The 24,974-nt window shown below is 39.6% G+C and overlaps 2 protein-coding genes and 1 pseudogene across 2 annotated transcripts in view; 1 reads left to right on the top strand and 2 right to left on the bottom strand.

Moving 5' to 3' along the window:
* Positions 1-406: 406 nt before the first annotated feature.
* Positions 407-8,450, bottom strand: LOC138008576 (RYamide receptor-like). Its single transcript, XM_068855899.1, has 3 exons — positions 8,361-8,450; positions 4,023-4,112; positions 407-2,251 (listed from the first exon to the last, which is right to left on the bottom strand). Exons 2-3 carry the CDS (start codon positions 4,042-4,044, stop codon positions 1,071-1,073), a joined length of 1,203 nt encoding a protein of 400 aa, XP_068712000.1. The 5' UTR covers positions 4,045-4,112; positions 8,361-8,450; the 3' UTR covers positions 407-1,070.
* Positions 8,451-12,024: 3,574 nt separating this feature from the next.
* On the bottom strand, positions 12,025-19,065 carry LOC138006441 (methionine-R-sulfoxide reductase B1-A-like; annotated as a pseudogene).
* A 1,938-nt stretch (positions 19,066-21,003) lies between these two features.
* The window catches only part of LOC138008575 (ras-related and estrogen-regulated growth inhibitor-like), a 6,092-nt gene continuing 2,121 nt past the window's right edge, over positions 21,004-24,974 (top strand). Inside the window, exons 1-4 of the mRNA XM_068855898.1 lie at positions 21,004-21,300; positions 21,451-21,595; positions 23,544-23,600; positions 24,625-24,698. Of these exons, the coding sequence (XP_068711999.1) occupies positions 21,235-21,300; positions 21,451-21,595; positions 23,544-23,600; positions 24,625-24,698 (342 nt within the window). The 5' untranslated portion in view covers positions 21,004-21,234. The remainder of the gene's footprint in view (positions 21,301-21,450; positions 21,596-23,543; positions 23,601-24,624; positions 24,699-24,974) is intronic.

The raw sequence follows: 24,974 nt of genomic DNA, 5'->3' as shown, positions 1-24,974 counted from the left end.
GAATTCTGTGGATAACAGAGATAGAACTTCCTTCCTTCCAGTAGAGAGGCCATTGCATCGCGTTGCCCGACCTTTAATTATGTAAAGTTATGGTAAATTGCAACATTCTACAATTTTCTCAGACGCATTTCTGACCACCTCATCTCTGCGAAGCGAAGAGGCTTTCTTGTTGTCGGAGCTTGTCAATGGTGACGTCACGAGGTAATTTAATTTCAGCCAATCAGTATTTTGCGTCCAAAATTTGGACGCGACATTCAAAATACAAAGCCATGCGGGCAGGCCCTCATTCTACCCCCAACCCCAGTCCCTCGGAGGGCCTGCTCGCAGGCTAACGTATTTCTAACACCTCGGTCCACGACTTTTCCGAACGTGATGTTATATTTCCTTTTTAACTAAAATACGACCTAAAACAAATCTGTCTGATGATTTATTGGTTATTCCTCTTTCACATGACGAAATGTCGGCTTTCCTGCTATCGGTGATTGTGAGGAATTCAAATTTGTTGACAGGTGTATTTATATAATATAATATATATGTCTCTACTTTTGCGGCTCCGTAACGTACATTGTCATGTTTACTTGGCTTGTGTAAAGATAAAACGCAACGGGAACACGTGTCTTTTGCATAAGAGATTTACAGATAAACTTATTTCTGCCGTTGGGAACGAATTTGCTGCAGAGTTGCAAACTTTTCTTTTATCGATTCATGAAAAATACCAACAATTTTCGCATAGAGGTCCTTGGTCAAAGACTTATACTACCTATGACCCCAGAGAACTTAAATATCGCAAAGCAGACAAGGAAAACCTTAGATAAATGGAAAAGATCTTTGCTTTTTCTGAATATTTTAATAATTATCTTCGTCATACATAATTACGAACGGGTCGTCAGGGCGGCCATCTTGGTGTTCCAAAACAATGGAATGGCGGCCATGTTGATGTACCCAACTAATTCCCCGGGAATTGAGCTCTATTATCATGCAAACGTTTCCTTTTGTTTCGGTGAAAAAACAAGGGTTACTGATCACGTTCACACATTCTATAGCACTGAGTGCACACTTTCTTTTACCAGTCACATCATTGGGAAGTCGTCTCGTTTTATCTCCGCCGTCTTTTTTACTCCTACGAGATTTACCTGCCGCATACGATGATTGTCCTCGCTAGTATCCGATCTTGACAGGTCATACTCTCGTCTCCTTCCAACTCGGGATGGGTCCCTCTCTAGGCTCGTTGCTTGGACCGCGGGGGTTTTCGACATTGTATTACTGAACTGGGATCTTAAAAAGTTCCCAGCCGGGCTGAAACAACTTTTGACAAGCTCTAGAAAGGCACGGCGAAACTTCGTGTTCAGTGCGATATACAAGTAGGGGTTAATGGCTGAGTTGGCGTGAGAAACACCATACGCAAATAAAAACCAAAACAGCGGAATTTTGTCGTATGTTTCTTTATCAAAAAACGTGAAGAAATGCATCAGATGCGAAGGGAGCCAGCACAATGCAAAAACAATAACGATGACCATAAGCATCTTGATGGTTCGTCTCTTGCTGAGCTCGGCATTTCTGCGGTTTGCAGCAGTGGGATTGCCAGGAATTTGTCGAAACCACAGCTTGAAAGAGATGAGGCTGTAGAAGGTGGCAACGATGCACAGTGGAGCTGCATAGAGGAAAATGAAGATGAACAAGAATAATGCGCGCCTAGCTTTTGCAGTGTTGGCAAAAGTTTCCCCCATGAAGCAATAGTAATTGTCGTTCGGTTCTTGAAGAGATTTGAAAAAATATAGATAGGGAGACGTGGACAGGACAGACAGAACCCAGATAATAGTGGTCGTCTTCGTGATCTTTGGAATTACCCTTGAACGCTTGAAAGGGAACACCACAGCAAAAAAGCGGTCCAAAGCGATCACGACAAGCGTTAAAACGGAAGCTGCGACGGACAAGGCGATGGAGAAGTGTAAAAGTTTACACGTAATTATACCCAGAATGCCACCGAACCAGCGGGTTTTCACATACATGAATGCGACCGAGTAAGGCATGGCGCTCAACGTCATGATGAGATCTGCGACGGCCATGTTGGCGATTAAACGGTTCGTAATCGATCTCATGTAAGGTCTCGATGCCACGACGCACACGGTCATAGTGTTTCCGCTCAAAGAGAGCAAGAACATCAAGGAATAAGTAAGGATTAGGATAACTTGATGCGTTGTCGATGGAGAGTGGGATAAGGAATACAGCAGATCAGTGGAGTTTGTGGAATCTGGAAAAGAGAAATATATTTAACAAATAGATTCCATGTTGCCGTGCGTCTGTTCAGTAATAGATCACAGATGGCGTCAAAACATGATGTGGTAAGAGCAAAAACATAGCACAACAGGCGATCGCCGAGTGTGTCACTGATGTTCTTACCACATTTTGAACAGACACACGGCAACATGGAATCTATTTGTTTTATATAATAAATAACCAAACTTTATTCGCGTAAAAGCTGATGGTGACGTCAATCGTGCGTCTGTCCTCTAATAGATCATAGGCAAGAACCAATCAAAATGTGAGAATAACTTTGCCTTGGTTATTCTATAAAGTAATCATGATATGAGTTACGTTATTAATTTGAATCGCAGTCTTTTATTTTCCCCTTTCCAAAACGTTTTTTGACAGCTGTGGCTATAGGGAAGATACCTGTTTACAAACATTACTTTTGTTATTCAAATTTGCCAACCACAGGAACAAAGGACCTTTTGTTTCGACAGTTAGAGAGGCTCTGGTTGGCACATTAATGACAATAGGTGACGTCAACGATATCTTCCCTATAAGCAAATTTCAGCCAAAGGTTTACGTATGCTTCCGATGGAAAAATAAACGAAAAGAATAGAGCACTGACTGCTTAGAAAATGCGTTCATTTCGGAAAATTGCGTGCAGCATGCAAAAAATGTTGAAAATAGTTCCTGGACTAGTCTACACTCTTTCGTTAGGTGAGATTAACCAAAATTTTATATTAGCTTACGAAAAACACTAAGTCAAGAACGGCTTCTCTTCGCTTGTTTGTAGTTTTAAAATGAGTGGTGCAGATTACCGAGTAAGAGTAAATGAGTACCGGCAAACATCAAAGGAGCAAACAAAGATGCCAAGATTTAGGTTGGAAAGTCCACGACCGTGCAACAATCTTTTGTTTTGCGCTCATACACTATGCATGATTACGTAACCAACATGTTTCTATTGGTTAGTTCCTCAGCACGGAGTAAACAACTATTGTGTTTTATGAACAGTCAAGGCCAAAAATGAGAACAAAAACCTACAACAAAGAAATTTGTCGGGTTTCGCAACCATTCCCCTCCATCAACTATGATTTTGACGACCCTTTTTAACGACACCTGCTCGAAAAGTCTTTTTGTTTTTTTCCGATAACCCTTCCTTTAGAAAACTAGTTTATGACTCATTTTGACTCAGATTCTCCAAAAGCGGAATTGTAATAAAGAGAAGGCTTACAAAAAAAAAAAAGATGTAAATTAACAATATAGACGGCGTAGCCGCTTTCATGCACGTTTATTTTCAATAAATAAGAGTGTTTACTCCATGATTGATATCTATTTTTCGATATAAATTTAAGCTTATTCAGATTTTTGTCTATTTAATTTATCAAATATGTTCAGGTCTTGATCCCTACGAGACATGCAAAAAACAAAATGTGTTGTCTTCCATGGAAATGGTTCATGAAAAAAACGTACTTAAAACAAGAGGACCATAAGAACGTCATAAGAGGAAATTACAAACCAGATGAAGAGTAATAATAAATGATTCACAAATGGTCTCTCAGCTTCGTCGTTGACAGCACTCAAGGCTCAGTCACGTCATCTTTACATTACAAATTTCAGCCAATTTGTATGTGGACCAAGATTTCGATGAAATCGGTTTCGACAAAATCGATGAAACCTGAATAGCACATGAAACACAATCATGTGCAAACGTTAACTGTAGTTTCAGCTTTGAGACAGATACAAAACAACACATGAACAAATATTAGTCTCACCGTTTGCTATGGACATGTTCATTCCGGAGCGGCTTGGAGGTATGCTTCTTCGCAAAGTGCAGATATCGATATTCTTGAAAATGAAAACCTCTGAGACCAAAACAGAAATATGATAATTCTAACTAATTGTTTTTGTAAATTCTAAGATACAGGTGATAACATATAAATCCTCATTTGCGTTTGACAGGCGCCCATTGGTCAACTTCTAGCACTTAGTCTTTGGAACCTAATCCAACCCTTGTAACTCAAATCTACAGCACGTATACGTTGATTAATTTTGTGTGGACAAATGACTGAGAAAGAGACAGCCGTGGTTTCTTTTTCCTTTTTGTGCAAATTTTTGCACAGGTTTAATTTCGTAACAGGCACTGTGTGGGCGTCAGAGAAAGTGTAAGATAATTGTAATGGATCTGTACACGGCAAACATTATATATCAGATCAGTTTCATGTCGGTTTATAATTCTCTGAGAGATAGACCACCAATTCTCGGTTTTCACATGACGTCACGAACGCCATGTTGGTGCCCTAAACAAAGAAAAGGCGGCCATGTTGGTGCCCCGACCAAATCCTCCGGGAATTTAACTCTATTATTATGCAAACGCTTCCTTTTGTTTTCGTTGAAAAACATGGCTGTTGATCACGTGAGTGAAAACCACCAATTGGGGATTTTCATCTGACGTCACGGTGGCCATGTTGGAATACAGAACAATGCAGTGACATATCTTTTGGGAATTTGACTCTATTATTATGGAAAAAGTGTGGGGCCATTTTCTATTGTTTTGTACACCAACATGGCCGTGTGATCACGTGGATGCAAACCAAGAATACAGGGGCCTCTCCCATACTCTTCACGAACAGTGTGTGGTATCCTTAATTAAGCTACCACATGTAGTGTTGCATGATTAACCTGGAGGAAGGCCCACGCTTTATTGCTGGTTTTCACTCACGTGATCAACAGCCATGTTTTTCGACGAAAACAAAAGGAAGCATTTGCATAATAATAGAGTTAAATTCCCGGAGGATTTGGTCGGGGCACCAACATGGCCGCCTTTTCTTTCTTTAGGGCACCAACATGGCGGTCGTGACGTCATGTGAAAACCGAGAATAGTCCTTATCCGAGAAGACTTGAAAGTCTAACCACTTGCAGATGAAATTACATAGACAGCTCTTTCTCCTCAGTTATTTTTTATAGGTCTGATTGTAGGTCCTTCCGAGGTTCAAAGTGAAACCCAGATCTCCAGCACGACGGTCAGCCTCAACCAACTTCATGAGTCCGACGTCCGGTCGTCGACAGTGTATTCTGGCAATTTCTCAAGTCTAACCATTTGCAGATGAAATTACTGAAGGTAGCAATTTCTCCTCAGTTATTTTCATGCTTCATACTCCACATGTGAACCACATACAAAGTCTAATCAGTGTTGGTGGGGCGTTGCTTTGGGCGTGCCTCGTTTGCTGGGACACAAAAAATACTTTCTCTGTTTGGGATCTTTTTGCCTGAGCCCTGATGGGCTAGAAATACCAAATATAGAAGAAACGATCTTTATCTCCCAGCAAAGGTCAGGGCACACCCGCCATCTACAGGAAACTACGAATAGCGAGATGGAAGGGAAAAATGATCTTGACTTTCTTGAATCAGGAAGTGAAAGCAGCCCTACGCCTAGCTTGTGCACATAATGAAAGATCTAGAAAAATTCCCGGATGGCAGGAATGCCTCAACTACAACATGGGAAATCACTAACTAAGCATGTCACACTCAGCATAAATCCATACATTAAAAACTGATTTCCAGCATTTTCATTGGCTCACCGGACACAGGCTATCAGTTCATATACCTGCTGTATCTAATATGGTTAAGGAACGCGTCAGCAATAAAGCGAGCTGAAAACATTTTTGCAGCTCTGCCGAGAAATAAATAGTGGAAGAGTTGTTGATCCTGAAGTTTTAAATAAAACAATTATTCTACTTGTGCTACATATAAAATGATTATAACCAACGCGATCGGCGTTAAGCGCCTCGTTGGTTATCTATCACTTCATATCCAGCGCGCCCTCGTAGAATAATTGTTTATAGTTATTTCCTCCGGGCAATAAATTTCCTTTAATTAATGACCCTGAGTGTCGATCCGACCGGGGTTTACATTGAACCCGCGATCTCCCGCAAGACAGTCCTCAACCAACTGAGTCACCGGTCGTCGACAGTGTGTTCTGGCAATTTCTCAAGTGTGAACGGCAATGATTATACGCAACATTTTGCTAGAAACAATCTAATTTTTTGTCAATTCAAGCAAAGTGATTAATAGGCTTGTTTTATAAACGTCACCAAGGGTTAACTTTAGTTAAATCACCCGTTGTAAAGATTAAATGAGCTTGCATTATGAAAGCGCGCGGACAAAAATGTCTCCAGTGAAAATCTTTAGCTGTATTGAACGATTCGGCGGTCGAGGGGCCTGGGGCCCGTTTATTCTTCCCTTTGCTTGTTTTAAAAAGCTGGTTTTTCTGTTTTCAAGATATCAAAAAGGAAAATGTTTGTGAAGTTTTTGACTTAAACTCTCTTCGTTCTTGCGCTACAGAAGGCATTGTTACACCTAAAAGGCCCGAATAGTTCGGGCCCTTTCGAGAAACGAGCCCTTGTTGAGAATCTGTTTACTGCGCCTTTCAATAACATGCGGACTCTTAAATTCAAAGGTCAACCGACAAATGCGTTTTTCGCTACCGTCAATCAAATGTTCGGCGGCTCCTCCGAGCTTCCGACTACGGTCGAGTGCGTAATAATCAAATCACATCGTTAAGCCCACTTCAGTCAACAAAGTCGGAAGCTGGGAGGAGCCGTCGAACATTTGATTGACGGTAGCGAAAAACGCATTTGTCGGTTAACCTTTGAATTTAAGAGTCCGCATGTTATTGAAAGACGCAATAAATGTTTGTATCATTAGCATTCCATTTCACCATCACATGAACAGAAAACTCAAAATGATAAAATTCATTTTTATCCTCCCCTTATAGCCTTAGGGGTCTCAGTTACGTTTCACCATGCAAACAACTGCAGGGACTCAAAATTTACGATTGTTTAAACCATATCCGGATGTAGGCAAATTCAAGTTAAATGCCGCCGAGTTGAAAAGAAATGATCATTAATGGAAAAAAGATTGTTTTGGGGATGTTATAGGTAGCTTATGTTTCTTTCAGCAACAACAGAGGTATATATGTTGTAGGTCAAATCCGTTCTCAGGCTGAATTCGTTTTTTACCAGGTTAAATTGGTGACCCTCGTTTTATCTGTAAGTTGATCGTGCACTCTACCTATAGTTTAAAGCAGCTATCAACCTCCCCAAAAAGGATACAAAAGACCTATACCTTCCCTCAAACTCTGTCTCATGTATCTCAACACATCTTCTTAAAATGTTTCGTATCATCTTGTCGGTTTATTCATACACTTATCCATTCCGTCTACGTTACATCATACTAAGGGGACAAAGAACTGTACGATGCAGTCTGCGCCTGCTTGAAATTGACCCTTTGATATTTTACTGATACTTACACTAAAATACTACAATAAAAGCAAGGTGACACACGCTAACACCAACCCCGTGTGGCCAACACATCACGCATGCGCATAACCATTTCACCCGGTTGTGCGCATGCGGTTGTGCGCATGCGTGATGTGTTGGCCACACAGATTTGGCGTCAGCTTGTGTCACCTTGCTTTTATTGTTGTTACTAAAAAAACTCAATTTTAGCACAATTTGTAAGGAGGAAAACACTAAGTAAAAAATCATCATCTACAAATTTTATGAAGGTAGCCCAGTCCAGTCTTTCAAACACTGAAGACTTTTAACCAACCCTGTGAACAAGTAAGCGAGGCGCAATGTATTCCGTGTACATGTATCACGCTGAAAATGCAAACAAAAGGTGATTCTCTAAACATGCATTGCCAATCTCGAAATCTCGGCTATGAAAAATATGGAAGAAACATTCTGAGCCAAAACGTTTGGAGATATAACTTTCAAACGGAGTCAGTTTGTACGCAGTATGTCTTAAAGAAAATCGAAGTGAATGAACACCCACGTACACTGGTCACAATTAATCAATGAAGAAGCTTTGTAGTGGATGGCTGTATAACGTTGTTTTGTTCTTTTGTTCCTGTTCCTCCTTTTTTTTTGAGGGAGGGGGAATCGTTTTCACATCAAATCAAAGTTCCGATATTTTAGAAAAAATCCCTACCCCGACTATACGGTTGTCCAACTCATTTTTCATTTATAAGCATTGTATTTTCAGTGTGCTTTTAAACTCAGAAATCACTAAAGATGGAACAAAGAAGAAAATGTCACGATTTACTTTACCTTAAATTTGGTTGTCTTGTGTTGGGAAACGTCTTCTGCGAGCCAGCTTTGCATCAAATTTAGCTGCCAGCCCCTTACCGCAGTTTAAATATGACATAGGGATTTAAGGCAATTATACTGAGCTTGACAAAAGTAATTCATTAAAATGTACCATCGGTTTCAAATTTCCTGTCAAAATCTATTTGCTTTTTCTTTATTCCTCGCATGTAATCAAACTGAACTTCCGCTAAAAGAATATATTAGTCCAAAATGCACGAATCAACTTTATAATTATCCCTTGAAAGGCTCTGGCCTGTCTTTGGAGGTGCTAGTTTAAAACAAAGTCGTCTTAACTTTAAATTTTCAAACAATAAACTGCAGACTGAAAAATTAGACTCACGGAGTCCATTTCTTGCCCTCTGCATTAGATCTCCAAGAAAACAATGGTTATTTTTTGACCTTTTTCCTATAAATCGTGTTTTTATTGTTCATAGCGAAAGGCCATTTGAAAAGTAATTTAAAGGAATTATGAAATTTAAATGGACAAAACGAGACCTCAAGGTTATCGCTCGTGTCAATATAATTTCTTTTCGTCGCGGGAGGCAAATTTAGCAAAGATTTGAATCTGAAAATGTCGGAAAACTGGTTCTCATCTTCTCGCCGTCGAAATTAAAGGAAATTAATTGGGTGCCTCAGTGTTAACCAGAACGTAAAAGATCCCATTTTTTTCCGAATTAAATTAAAGCTTTGATCAATCCAGTGGCTTTCGGATCACTTGTAAGTGTTACAAAGACAACGGGTCAATGTTCAAGAATAAATAATTATGGCGTACCGGAATCAAGATATAGGTTGAGTCAGATTAGAATGAATGTAGTTGTGAGAAAAAATATTGTTCCTAACTGATTCAAACACTTTTTTATTCCCCTACTTTGGCTTGTTTTAATTTCCCGTGAATTCCAAGGTGTCGAATTTTCAGTTGTTTGAATGCTTACTGGATCCACCCTAGCAGTTGCGAATAATGTATCAGGGGCACTCAACGAGAATATAGTTCAAAACCACTTAAACATACTATTGTTGAACGTATTTTAGTATTTAAACGGTAAACAAATGCATGTTTTCATCCCCTAAAAAATTTTCATCTGTTCGGATTTCCTAGCTGAAAGTCTAGTGATCCGAAAATTATAGGGATCAAACCTTACCTTTTCGAAAAATTTAGCCAGAAAAAAGGCTCCCGAAAATTCTAGGTGACCTTTTTAGGGTAAAAATCCGTTAAAAATGGGCAATTATACCATTTTTCAGCTTTTCGAAAATCCTAGGAGAGGCAGGCAAGCAAGAAATTTTACAGCAAATGTTACGAAAATTCTAGATCTCAAATCGTCTTCCGAACAGATATTATCCGAAAAGTGACGTTGGGTGCCCCTGATGTATAGTGTATAATGGATAGTGTCGATGTGGATCGGAGTGAAACTTGAAAAAAACTGGTTTTATTACACTGTGAATTAAACCGTGAGTCTGAGAAATACAAGTTGTGCGCTGAAGTTTCGAGCCTTTATTTTTTCAATTAGCCCTTGGTGTTGGTTCGAACGAAGGTTACCGGTTGTTTAAGGTTTTGTCGACCACTCTTCATACATTAGAACAATTATTATCTGCGGAGTAAGTATTTTGAACGTTGCGCAACACATATTTCCAAGTTTTGAGAAAGAGATGTGGGAGGAAAACTGGAAATAAAATCAATATTATGTTGCATTGTTTCGGTATCGCTGAACCCGATAAGATGTTACCCCACCTACTCGATTGTGCAATCAGTACAATCGTAAGTTTCAGGAAAAGGCAGGATTGCTTTAAGTGAAAGGACCGGCCCGAATCTTTGGTGACGTCTTTGTTTACATCGCGAAGTAAAATTTACTTTTCAAATATCGTCACTGGGAAGAGCATTGTTTACTTTTCAGAAAGGGAACAGAATATAATTACCTTCTAATGAACGGCATTCCAACGTCAAAGATTTTTTGAGAATTTGGAATGGCTAGACAGCGTGCGAACAGACCAACTTGTTAGAGGTATTGAAAGAGTGGGCGGGGCCGCCAGCGTGAAAAGGAGGCAAGGGCGCTCCGCTGCCAAATTTATTAGGGAGTTTAAGATCTACGACGCGACGGCAACGAAAACGTCACAAATTTTGCATAATTAATGAGCAAAAACACGCTCTGCACGTGCATTTTTAGTTTTTGTACATTTCTTTCACGTTTTTGGCAAATCTACGACGTGAAATGACCAATTCTCAAGTTTTACGGAGAACGTGAACAAAAGGCAGCGAATTTGAATTCAATACCGCACCTCCTAATTCAGTTCCTGGAAGGTTACACTAGTTTTTAGAAGATAGACAAGCCGACATAACGACGAAAACGATTAATGAACCTGAACTTGCAATTTTAAATGACGTTTTCGTTACCGCCGCCTTGCAGATCTTAAACTCCCTATTTACTTGCGCGACACCCCAACCACGTGAGCCGACTAACAGGCTAATCACAAGACAAAACAGCCATCCGACTGGCGCTTTGTATCTTGCTTGCATATTTTGCACCTTTATTGCACGTCGTAATCTCTTTTTGTTGGGGTTTTATGAATTGGTTTGTTTTGCCTGCAAAGAGAACCTTTACTGCCCTTAAACGAAACAGAACAGGGCCCAAGGAAAAAAATAGGAAAAGTGATTTCACTACTGTGCCCGGTGCAGAGGGAAAATTATTCTTTTTGTCAACCAGCAGTGTCACAGAAACTAAATTTCACTTTTTGGTTACCGAAACTAAAGCCCTCGGTTTTAATCCAAACTTAAAGAAGTAATGTGCTCGAGCGCTCATTTTGTTATCTTCATCTTTAAAGTGAGCAAACAGCGGATAACGAATTCAATTGCTTGCCAACCCCAGCGCGTACAAAAAGCACGTCCCACCATTAATGATTTTAATGTACGCTGGCGTTATTGATAACGACAACAAATCTAATCTAAGACTAAAATTGGGGTAAGAACACGGTATCGATTCATGGGATTGCAGGTGATAAAGGTTTCTTTAGAGGAGCAGGGTTGGCGAAGTGGTGAGACCGTGGTGCTTGCATTGCTGAATTTGTCGGTTCTCTTCTCTGCTCCGAGAGGTTTTTCTCCGGTTACACTGGTTTTTCCCTCTCCTCAAAAACCAACATTTGAGTTGACTTCAATGTACAGTGTCCCTCGAGTTAGTGCCCCAACGCTAGAACACTTAACACTTGAATAAAGTTAATTATTGTTATAAACCGTGCGCCTTTCTACAGGACGAAAATGTCTATACTCCTTCCAATTGTAGCCTTTACTAGGAAGATACAAAAATTTGGTTTCATCAACGGAGTTGACACTATAAATTGGCCACCGTACAGAGATTCTAAAATCTGACGTTTCGAGCGTTTCCAGCGTTAGCCCTTCGCTCTCACAAAGGGCTAACACTCGAAACGTCAGCTTTTAGAATCTCTGTGCGATGGCCAATTTACATTATCAACTCCATTGATAAAACCAAATTTTTTTATACTACTTCCCCACCGACGCAACACCGCAGTTTCTTTAGAAACTACCCCCACCATTTACCAGGAAGACATTGTATGTGATGCAAGTATACACGGGGGATAACATTTCTGTAATTATTCAGTAACTGAGCCCATTCATGTGTAAATTGATACTTACAGAAGCCAAGTTTATTAGCATTTTGCTTGATATTACATTGGTGTGTAATAGTTCATCGATATCTAGATATCCCCATAGCCTGAGGTTTTTATACCAGACATTTCATACGTTCATGCAAAACCTAATGTACTCGTCACTAAGCCTACATGTGAGCATTAACCGATGCCCACGATCCTAATGATCTCTCCAATTATTAGGGATCGTTCGATTAGGAAACTAGGGAGTTTAAGAAACTACGATCGCGACGGCAACGGCAACAACAACGCCACAAAACAATGGCCGTGTTTTCACGACAACCGTTGTCTCGCTTAACATTCCTGAAAGTGGTTTGTTTGCAGACTTCGTTAAGCGACTTAAAAATGATACCTCAGTGTTTTCACGGGTGAGATTAAATGAGGAGAGAGCACGTACCAATAAAAATAATAAAAATTGCACGCATGCTATATTTCCGATCTGAATAACCGCAAGCGACTCCTCTTTGTCCGAAAGTAATTGCCAACTCGCTTAAGCTGCCTGGTTTGGTGGCCTAAATTTAACGAGAAATTTGCCGACTGGCTTAACTTTGAGAGAGTTAAGAAAAGAACTGCTTTCACGGAATTTTCGGTTGTCGCTCGCTAAGCGACTTGAAACACCGCTCGTGAAAACACGGCAAATGATATCATCGGTTAAAAGAGATAATCGTGCTGCACAGGCAGTACGCATTTTACGACACATTTTTGCGGTACTCTGGACAACGATGACGGTGAAATCATAAAAGGAAGGCAACACAGAATTTTTCATTCTCTCTTTTCAATCTTAAACCCCTCGTACCGATTTATCTTTAGGATACTTTGCCCACATTGAAGGACGTGAACGAGATGGAACAATCGCGAAAGACTTGCGATAGTGCAAGTTATATTTTGAGATGACGTTCTCGTCGATGTCGCAGATCTTATCGTCCCAAAGTTAATGAACAAGAACAATGTCTTTGCCCCTTCGCACGTTTTACAGTTGGTATATTTCTCCTTGCCGTTCGCGCCCTGACAACGACGGCAAATAATCAAATTTGAGGTTACATCGAGGACGTGGGCAACGGAAGATAAATTCTTAAATTTTTCTCCAAACATACATCCTGTTCATTCAGTACTATTTTATTCCTGCAAAGTTCAAAACATATGTTGCGGAAGCAAAATGTTTCTGAAGTTGTTCAGAAACATTTTGCTTCCTCAGCAAATGTTTCCTCGTTTAAGCGCCGAGGAAGCATTTTGGGAAACAAAGTTTCCGCAACAATATTTCCTCGTTTGCGGGCGCCTTTAAAGATCTATGATGGCGTGCTTTTTCCACCTCGTTTATCTCAGCAAATGTTTCCTCGTTTAAGCGCCGAGGAAGCATTTTGGGAAACAAAGTTTCCGCAACGATGTTTCCTCGTTTGCGGGCGCCTTTAAAGATCTATGACGGCGTGGTTTTTCTACCTCGTTTACCTCGCACAATGTTAGCGAAGGGTTAACCTCAAATTTGATGATTTCCCGTCGTCTTTATGCAGAACACCACAAATATTTTTGCTAAAACCTGTGCAGCACGATTATTTTTCCACTATAAATATTAACAAATGATATGGCTTGTCTTTCTGGCCGATATAACGCGCGCTCTGGTTGGCTAAAAGCAGCTATAAAGCGCTAGGGCATTATTTAGCTCTTGTTAACCGAGCAGGAGGTCTGTATGGGACAATCTTGACCGAGGTCGTGAGTACAGACCGAACGCAGTGAGGTCTGTACACACGACCGAGGTCAAGATTCTCCCTTACAGACTGACTAAGCTCGGTTAATAAGATGTTTATTGTATGGCAAACAAAAACAATTTAATTCGTTTAATGTTACTGGTTTGTACTAAGTGACATTTTGCTTGCGAACGGCGATGAGTGGCGATGAGCTGAACTTAATTCCGTCAAAGTTTGCTCGTCATCCTCTCTTTTGTCATCATGCTGTTTGGCACTTCCATAAATAAATATTGGTAGAAGAAAATACTCAATATTTTTGCATTTTAGTTTGCATCTTTTCACCGCAAAACATTACCAGTCTAGATGGGAAAATCTAGACCGCGGTCAATAGAGATTTTAGCCAAACAAATTCGTGAATATTGTAGTTCCCAGTCCTCGTGAGACAGAGCCATACAATCATCTCCCGTAATGCCCACGGGCTAACCATATAATAGACAACTTAATAACCTCGACCGTTCGGTCGTTACAGCAAAAATTTCAAACTTCGGCCTAGCTGTATTGACCTCGCTGTCGGTTATTAAGCAGTTATTATCATTGTTTTGTAGCCACTTTTAACCGATGTTATCATTGTTTTGTAGCGATGTTGTTGCCGTCGCCGTCGTTGTTTCTTAAGCTCCCTAAGTTCTCTTTTTCGTCGATGGATGCAAAGCCAACGAAAACGTCACTTGAATGATCACCAGTCTGCGATTACACCGTGTTTTCGTTGTAAAGCGTTAGCCAAGTAAGCTACAGCGATTAACTTGTCTACGCTAAGGTTGTCGTCGATACCTCTCAAAGAAGCAATTTCACCCTTTTTTTGTATTACACACGGGACAGAGAACGGGCAAAATATGAAATAAAATGCGTGCGGCACATGCAACGTCGCTATGGCCGTTACTAAAGGTCCATCAAAAAGGTCCCTTAATTAAAGCAGTTAACGGCACAGGCAATTTTTGGCAAAGGAAAGCGACCACAAATTTACGCGTACATTGTACAGCTGTTGTTCCTGAAGCTGGTGGAGAAAACTTGTCATATTCGTGTTTTTAAACTTCTAGGGACCTAATGTGCCTCATTTTGACGGGAAGACGACTCACTGACATGCTCTTCTTGTTTTGGGATGAATTTCAGTGAGTCAGAGAAAATTCAAAACCTTGAAGTCTTTCCACCAGGACCATCCCTCAAGAACTCATGTCCCAAACCATTGCCGCATTTACCACACCTGACCTGGAGAATATAAGCATGGCAAAAATTAATATTAATAGTACATGCGATAAACCAAGAGAATATGATTTTAGCGTTAAATCCTGAGTCCCAACAATAAAGCATTATGATTTTAGCGTTAAATCCTGAGCCCCGAAAATAAAGCATTACGCTTTTACGCAATTCAGGAACCATGTACATGTATATCCTGCACGTACAGTATGTAGTTATTGTAGGTGTCTTTTGCTGTTCACACCCTCACAGGATCGTTATTTAGAGCGGTTTTCAATTAAGTGTCGAAAGTAATTAGCAAATTGCTTTGGTTTTGCATTACTTTACTCTGTGATTGGTTCAAAGTTCTCACGCCACTTTTTCAACCAATCAGAAGTGAAACCAAAACCACTCATGGCTCGCGGGTGCACATTTTCCCGCGCTTTGTGTCAGCTACGTGTAATTAATTCGAGTTTTGATTGGTCTACTGGATTATCTCCGTCGTGTTTAATTGGCCAAAGCAATTACTGTGGTTTTGGTTTTACGACACTCGATTGAAACTCGCTCTATACTGTAAAACATACGTATAAATAGGAGGTTTTCACGTGACGTCATCGCCGCCATGTTGGTGAACACGAAAACAAAAGATCTCACATTAGCTTTTTTTGTTCGTCCACCAGAGATCGTACATTTCTCTTTCGTTATTGGTGTCTCTAGAGGTTGGTTGAAAACGTCCTATAGAGCTAACCCTCACTATAGCTTGTTAAATTCCCAGACGAAGTCTATGTGATCATTTAAAAAATTAACTTATCCCCCATATTTGAACCTACATGTATTCCAAAGAAATCTATTAGTGTAGTTCCGTGTCAAACTGCAAGGTTATTTCAAAGATGACACTTCATTGGTCAGTTTGTGTGAAAGTGGACCACGCAGTCAGGGAAACAACAGATAAATATAACCTTGGCAGCATGGGCACCATCTCAATATAGATTTCCAATAATTGTCTGTTACCTCATATTCGCTCGAGTAAAATTAATACACTGATTTTCTTTCAAGACCCATTCATCCATTTAAACAGAAAGTGGTATCAATAATTGAGTCTTTTGGCACACTGTTATAATGTCAGGATTCACAGATCCCCCCAAACCATTATAGGACGAATGCATAAATGGCAGCCAAAAAAATATTCTTTTGTTTATGTGCTAATTAGCCTCACTAGCCTCGTTTGCATGGACAAAATACAATTGAAATGTTGCTTGAGAGTGAGGCTAGTGAGTCTCATTAGCACATAAACAAAAGAATACATTTTTGGCCGCCATTATTTTATGCATTCGGTCAAGAAGCTTAACTTGTAGTGTTTTTGACCCGGGTCCCCCTCTCTTTTCTGAAACACTGCTCTTATGCAATGTGACAAGGATAACAACACATGTTCTTTTTGTTACCAGGATAGGACCTGCAGAAATTATACTATTTCACTTATCCAGAACCCCACTTATACAACAGCAGGGTCAAGAAAGATTTACCCTAATAGCACTGGCAGAGAAAACAGAATAAACATTCCTGAGGTGTAAAAACCTACCATCAAGACACACTAATTCAAGACATTATGGGGGATCTCAAATGCAACTTCTCGTGGCAAGAGTACAGCTATGGGTGATGATTTCTTCTTAGAACAAAGTAAGATTTAAATTCCCCAATCACAGCCAATCATTTTAAGAGATTACTGGGGGAGTATGACTGATCAGTCTTATCACCTGAGGAGAACTACAACAAGTTGCAAAATTGTTGAGACACTTTCATCCAAAAACACCTTTTCTAGCTTCCAATGCCCGCCGTATCTAGAGTTTAAACCTTCCTACTTCCTCTCCCCTCTCCCCCTTTCAATGTTGACTGCTTAAGTAAGTTCCCAACATTTTTGTTTGGGGGGGGGGGGGGCTGCAGTGTGAGAGATAATAGGGAAATGAATAACGCCCCAAGAAGGTGAAGTGTCTCCACTATTTTTGCAACTTGTTGTAGCATTGAGCAGTCAAAACGTCACAAGCTACTGTACATCTCAAGTAATGAGTAACATTATCCGGGCAGATACCCTCTTATAGGGATAACCTCTAGTACATCTCCCTTTCATTGTACTGAATGAATAAAGTTGGTATCATCATCATCATCATCATCATCATTATCATTATCATTATCATTATTATTGCACCTGACATCACGGTAGTCATGTTGGTGGTTCAAAGAACAACTTTATAACCAACAAGTCTTTGACAATTTGACTCTATCATTATGCAAAACGTGAAATACATTTTTCTGTTGTTTTGGCAGCAACATCATCCGCTACATGGCCGTCTTATCACATGATTGCAATCAAAAAATAAAGTGGTAAAAGATTGTGTTATTAAAAACTTTGAAAAGGCTTGTCCCTGTTGTGTGCCATAAAATTTAACATGGTATACCTTTAACGCAGTGTTCTTACTGCTCTCTTGTGGCTCAGTCTCTATATCTTTGGACACACTATCATCTCTAATTGTCTCAGTAAATGCTGGCCAAGGAGTGTGATGTTTATACTTTGCCTTGGCACTGAACAGCTGATGGCCACATTTGGGGCAAACGTAAATGCCTAAAGTCCACAAAATAGAGAGTTACCACAAATAAGAGAAAGGAAATCAAGAGTTAGTTCTATTGTAGGTTCACACTGTAACAAGTTGACGAGTAAACATGGTTTGTTGCTACTCTGTTTTGAAGAATAATGGCGGTAACTCACAAAGTTATAATTCTAGACCCAATGTTTTCTACACTTGTGCTAGAGTACTCATTATGGGAAAAGGATGCCAATCAGTGAGCATAAAAAGACTCTTAGATCCACTATTACAGCATTTTAACATATTTGGTCAAGAGAATGCACAAAATATGATATGGTAATACACTGTAGCGTCCCGGTTTGATCAGTTTAGAACAGAGCAAATACGGACGGAACCAGGATTTTTCAATGAAAGAAATAATTGTTTTCAACACGATGCAAAGCCTGAGAATTTAGCTTGTGATCGCTTTGTCGCTCATCATTTTGTTTATCCAATCAAATAAAGGACCTTTGGCTGTCTTTTTGTGCTGTTTACATCGTTCACAAGTGCCCTGATGGACAGATGATGCATTTTTGTTAACACTCTTACCAAATAAAATTGAAGCAAAATAACACCTTTTTTGTAATAAATCTCTTATTATAATGCTCACGGACGTTTTGCTCATTGCTCGTACTATGCAACTTGCAAAATATCTGTGTGTATTATATGTTAAACCATCAAATAAGATGTATTTATTTTTCATGTTCAGTTCCTGCAAGATCTAAAATACCTAACTAATAAGATCCCTCCATCTGGCCTTGCAGCTCCATCACCAATTCTGGACATGTGGGGGTTTAATTCACACTCAACCGTGACACTTATAGATTTTACTACGTCTAACACCAGACGATTTTACTGATAATTGGCCCCCTCAAGCATGAAAGGGTTAAATTAATTAAACAGGTTAAATTTAATTTTTGTCTTTGCTTGCTTTAAATCATTTCTTTGGTATTTGAGGGAATTGCAGACGTTCCTTGGAATTAAAAATTACTTTAAAACAGTTGATGAATAATATTTTCTTCTCATATTGGGTGTCCTGTGGTCATCATGGCCGAAAAATGACTCAGCATGCAAGATCAGTTCATTTTTTTCCTCTGCTTGAAAAATGAGCAAGAGATTGCCAGAGCATATTACGGAGATTCAAAACCACAGTTAACCTCTACCTACACACAACGAGTGTGATAAACTAACTAACTTCAAACCAAGAGTAAACTGACGCAGATGGGCGAGGAGAAAAAATCCTTAACACGATGATCTTCGAGAATCAATTGCTCTGTTCTCTAAAACTTGAATATACACGCGTCATTGAAAAGCAAAAGTCTGTCAAACAAAGTAATCATCCTTTCAACTCACCTGCTTCAAAGTGGTTTCTGTATTTCTCACTGCTATTCCAAGAGCAAAAGGACATGAGTGCTCTTGTGAGTTCGGCTTCGTTTAGCTTCTTTCTAGCCATGAGCCCGCGTTACCATAACAAGCTGTAAGCGATCGCTATGTAATTTCAACGGAATGTGACACCGAAATAAACTGTTGTGCGTTGTTTTGTAGTCTGACGATTTATAATTAGTGTGTTCTATTTGCTATCAGGAGAAGAATGACCAAGATTATATTTGGTTCTCACCGAAAAGTCCCAGAGGAGCTCACAGAAAACACGTTCTTTTAGGTTATTTTGGTGAAAAAGATGAGCACGAACCAACGACTGGCTCCGCAGTGTTCCGAGAGAACGGTTGCTGTACTTGTAATTCCTTCCAAGTAAAAGAATAAAGCCGAAAGTGAGAAATGACCCTCGCATTTATCTGGACACTGAATTTATAGCAATTTTCTCTTATAGACACCTGAAGAATTCAAGTGGCTTTAACTTGAAGCCACATTAGGTGTCTATGGAAGTTTTCAGGTGTGTATTAGATACAATTGCTTAAATTGTCCAGATAAAGTGTGAGAATCATTTCAGTCACTTTCGTCTGTAACCCTCACCTCAAATATAAACATTTATTTCGAAGAAAAGATCAAGGAATATATTCCTTAAACGGTGCAAGAAAACGTGTCGTTTATTTGAATGGTGTATGTGGAGATGACAGTCTCAGTCTTATGATGACATTATTAGATTAGTATGTCTGCCAAAGAATAACAGCAAAGATTCTAGCAATCCTCAACCGATTACTGCTGGAAAGGGCGTTTGTTTTAACTGAACGTCAACAACGCCCATTGTTTTGCTTTTCTTTGCTTTCGTTTGGTCAGAGTCTGCAGTTTATGTTTCGTCCAGTTTCATGATTTATTAATGATCGCCCAAATTCTAAACGGTCATCACAAAAATTTTTCAAATGACATTCACTGTTAAATATCAACGTCAATATTGTTACATTCTGTACTTTCAACGCAAAGGAAAGTTAAATTTCTCGCAGTCTTACTGTACTGGACAAGGTGGCATTTGTCAGCATCCCTTCCTCTGTACTGATACGGAGCACGCATACACGTGGTCAAAAATATAAACCATCAGTGTTTTAAAACTAAACTTTCTTATCAGCACGTCAGTCAGACATGTTGAAAGCTAGGAATGTGTAGTTAACTGCTGAAATCGGAAATAGGATATGATGAAGGCTCATTGTGGCTGAAATTGAGAAGTAGGGAAGTAATCAGAGTGGGTAGTAAAATCAAGTAAAATAGCACTTATTGTCCAAAAGGGGTTGCACTAGTTATTGATCCGATCCGGTGCCTGAGGCTAAATCCTTGTCTGGTCCAAAATACAACACCCCAAGTAAATAGTTAACCCACGCCTAAAGATAGGGTGATAAAACTCCCCGCCCTTTTGTGCAATTTATTTGAAAACTAAACGCTTATGAACGGGACAGGGAGGCTGATATGTTGGTGTGTCAAGAAGAGATTTATGAAATGTTGGCAATTGAGGCTGAAACTTATGGTTAACCACAAAGCGCTTGAACTAAATCCAAAAGCCCATCTTAACCGCATTTTTTGCCAGTTAGTCTGTTGTTTAAAAAAAACATGGAAGTGACAAGGTGACCTTGAAACAGAATTTTACATTTGAAATCAAACACCATGACTATGCATAAGAAGTTTGCCCTCCAACACGTAAAGAAGTTTCCGGATGCCTTGTTGCAAGGATGAAGGTGTGACCATTAAGCGTCAATATTAGGATTCACAGCAGTAATCTTTGTGCTAAATCGAGTAGCCATCATTGGGTGGCGTTGACCCCCGAGCATTGATCATGATTGATTTTTGTCAGATCAGACGACCCATGACCCTGCTTCGATAGTCTTTAATAATGTTAGCCTTCAGTTCAACTACAAACTCCTCCACTTTCAGAAATGCTATTGTGCAATTAATTACAAAATCCTCTCTGGACAAGCATTTGTGAAATTCCTGTCTGTTAGGAGAGTTCGTATCGTTACGTAACTGCGTTATGCCACAGTGGAAATGAAGACCGTTGTCGTTTTTCGGGAAATAATAAAGGTAGTGACTTCTGAGCAGATCGCACGTCTGAATGCCAATATTGACCATGCACTCGAACGTGACATTTAAATTCCCACTTCAAGATATGTTCCGTCACGCAAATCATGATCTCTAAGTTAACAGGATGGGAGATAAGTACACAATAATTTGATATTCAAATACACAAAGTCATCAAGAGAAGTTTATATGACCCACGGGTCCTCTTGGAAGCACAATATTCCGCATCAGGTCTGGCTGCCAAGGTTAACAATGGTAAGCGTTATAAAGTAACCGTTTTACGAGAATTTTGGTTGAACTCAAACCGATCACTGAAAGTCGCACTAAGTTCTTTTAAGGTATCTTCGCTCTGAGTTAAGTTGACCAAGTTTGCTAAGTAATTAAATGTTGCGTTGTGTTTTGCAGGACAAAGCCGCGTACCCCTCGTTATCAGTTTATGAGCGCCCACCAATCAAAAGCCCAATGGTCAAGAGAAGAAAAAGTGGGGCAACATCGAGTGTTAAAAATGTTCAGATAGCAGTGTTGGGCAAAGACGGTGTTGGGAAGTCAGGTATGCACTAGCGATTGAACTCAGTGAACTAATCTCGGCGGTAGATTCAAAAGCTTCGTACTAGATAAATTATTGTTTTTCTTCAGTCAGACTCTTTCTCTCAGTCTGAAATAAGAAAGAGAAAGGTAATAAGCCAGTTGATCTTGTTTTAACGGAAGGATAAAACGTTGAGTGTTTCTGACCACATTGGGTCTGCGTTGATTTACATTAAAAAGAAACGACCGAAGCAGAAAATATCCTTGAAAGTCGTTGTGAGTGTACGTTCATTAGATTATTGCGAAAAAAACGGTTACTGAGATTACTATTTTTCATGGTATTTAACGTTGAAAATTTTAGACCCTATTGTTTCTTAATAACCAGTGGGCGAAGTATACCTCCTATACAGCGAATGATTGTTAGCCTGAGTATATTGGCCAGACGTTGACAATGGGTCAAGGTTTTACAAGTTTTAACTGTATCCGATTCCGTCTCTAAAATCCCGTGGAGATGTTTCTTCGCACTAGCAAAACTGTAATTGTTCGACAACTGAGTAGAGAAAACTTGCCTATTTTGCTATTTCCTGAAGTAAACAAGAAATTTTTGCCGAAGGGCGACTAATTTGACCGGAGATTGTCACCGCCTGAATTAAAAATAAATAAAAGAAGTCAGCTGAAATTACGAAGGGATTATACTTTCTTTCATCAAACATCAACGGCGAGGTCAAAGATCCAGCCCATCCCTCGGTTGCTTATGGCTTGTTTACCAGCTGGACAGACCTTTCTTTCAAGAACAATTACATCACCTTAAATTCGGAATGATCTTTGTACCATTACTCTGATTTGCACAATTTGTGCTCCATATATTATTGTGTATTCGTGTGGCGATATCAAATGACCAAGAACTAAAGGCAGAAATATCTGACATTAGGAAAAGAGAATTTCGCCAAACATTCTTTTGAACAGCCAGGATAAACTTTTCGGCAAAACTGTGTGCAGTGAAACATCTAGCACAAAAATTAAGTTGTCTCTTCTGATTCTATAGTTTCATTTCATCGACTTTTGTCACGAGAATTTTTTCTCTTCAATATTCAAGATTTTATTAATCTAAGTATTAACACGTTATCTCTTTTTTTGTTTTTTCTCTTCAAACCGTAAATACACTGGTTAATGATTTTTTTTTTCGCTGAACCGGCCGTGTTGTCTCGATTAGCGCATGAATAAGTATATGCCTCCCGCTTCGATGCGTATGCAAAAGTCACGAAATAGATTTTAACTGCGAAAACAAGTGATAACGTTGATTTTTGGGTTACTTATCTTGAAAAGTAAAAAGGAAAAGCTAATTGTTTCGAGCCGTTATCCTAAAAAATTCCCAAAGTCACCTCACATAGTGGTCTTTACCATTCTACGTTCTACAGCAAAATGATTGATTGCTTCTGTTTTTTTTTTTTTTTTCATACCTTATTCCCTTCGCATTCTTTCACAAGACAAAAACAATGAAACATATAAGTTTCCCTTGTCGAGCTACAGATCGCTATCTATGGTGAACCACAACAAAATTTGTACTATTTGGTAAATGATGTGCTGGAGAGTTCGAAATCTTGATCCACTATCTTGAAATGGAGTCCTTCTGGACGGTTCTGAGGTCTTCAATTGTTTTTCACTTAAATTGCAATAGCTTACCATCAATCTAATCGTTTGATGTAGACGAAATGTCAACTACGCACTTGTTTTCTTTACATTCAAGAATCCACCTCGATTGTTCCCAAGAGGCACAATACTCTACGATGACTTATCTCATAGGCCACTCCTGAATTTTCCACGTTCGGAGCTACAGCAGCTTTATGGGAAATATTTGGCGAAATTAGCTAGCGTTTGCAAAAACGTAACCTTTCTTTGTAAGAGAAAGCTTGGTTAGTTAAAAACAGATGCGTGCCCATTGAAGTCTCTTTTGTTTTGTCTTCTTTATTTAGCTTTCACAGTTCGTGCCTTAACCCGACGTTTTATAGGAGAATACGACACAACATTGGGTGAGTTGTGATTTTAACTAAAATTTGTTGTAAGTCCCCGACCACCTTGTAATCTTGCGTAATGGCAATGCATTAGTGTCAAGGGATGATTGTCTACGTTAGATAAATACTTGCTAATGATTTCCTGGATTAAAATTCTTAATGTGTTTCTTCGTATGGGTCTTTGATTTAATCTTTGCATGGAGTTGCAGCAATTCTCCCCAATAATACTAAATGTGTTTTGTTTGCAAAGCAACAAACAGATAATCGGAAAATTCGCGACTATTAGCGACCAAGTAGCCGACGTAGTTTAGTCTAGGAGATGCGGAGTTTTTCACTGTTTTTATATCAACAATGATAAACATTGCCTCACAGCGTAAACTGTGCGTCACGAAGGTACACCTGAGCTTGGCATATTTGAATGGAGCAAGACGAAGGGTTACAACTTCTATTAAGTTCAAGTAAAGTTCATATAAACAATCGAATAGAAACTCTAGTGAGTTAGTAAAGCTGGTAAGCCCCCGCGAATACGGACCCCTCGGCCATTTGCAATGTCTGGTGTAGATTGCAGGACCACCTACGACAATCGGTGGACCAAATTGATTACCTGGACCGCTCTGATCTTCGTAGATCTGAAAAGCAGGTTTTAAATGTGAAAGAATGAAAGACTGGATGAAGAAAAAAAGCCTGTCCCCGATCTCCGAGATGTCGAGGAATGTCTGCACTGGATCTTCTTCCTTCTTTCTTTTAATTGCGGATAGAAGTTTTCAAAAAAATATTAACGCTGTTTAATACCCCACCCCCCCCCCCCCCCCCCCAAATTAAATTCATTACAATTTTTCTCTATACTCATCTCAATTGTTATCTGAACATACCACCGTAATTTTAAAGGTTACACACGCACAAAATTAATTTAAAGATCCGTTTCGCGTAAACGCCATACTAAATCTTTATATTGAAGACTGATTTAAACGTAAAATTACACAGAAGCCAAGCCCGTGGCTCTTGGTCTTCTTAGTTATACTTCTTTCTTCTGTTTCCGCAGAATGCACTTATCGGCATCATGTAGAGTTGGATGGGCAATTTCTATCACTTGACGTGTTGGACACAGCAGGAAAGGTAAGCATGAGATATTTTCCTTTCAACCGGCGAAAAAGCTTGTTAGCCCATCGGAGCCCTGTAAGGGGAGAGTTTAACTCCGGTCGCAAGAAGGAAGAGAAACAGCTGCGTTTGTAATCAAATGTAAACGTGGGTGGACTTTCATGTCACCTCGATCGAAAGACTGTGAAGCGTAAGTCCCTCCTCGCGGCCCTCAAGGTTTGTAAAATGATGCGGAATTTTAGAAAACCGAGTATTCGCAAAGTGCAGGAGTAAGGAGTTTTTGGAGTTGTGGTC

Source organism: Montipora foliosa, chromosome 6, assembly GCF_036669935.1.
Source record: "Montipora foliosa isolate CH-2021 chromosome 6, ASM3666993v2, whole genome shotgun sequence".
Classification (NCBI taxonomy): domain Eukaryota; kingdom Metazoa; phylum Cnidaria; class Anthozoa; order Scleractinia; family Acroporidae; genus Montipora; species Montipora foliosa.
The sequence above is the reverse complement of the archived record's forward strand: the minus strand, read 5'-3'. Positions and strand labels throughout refer to the sequence as shown.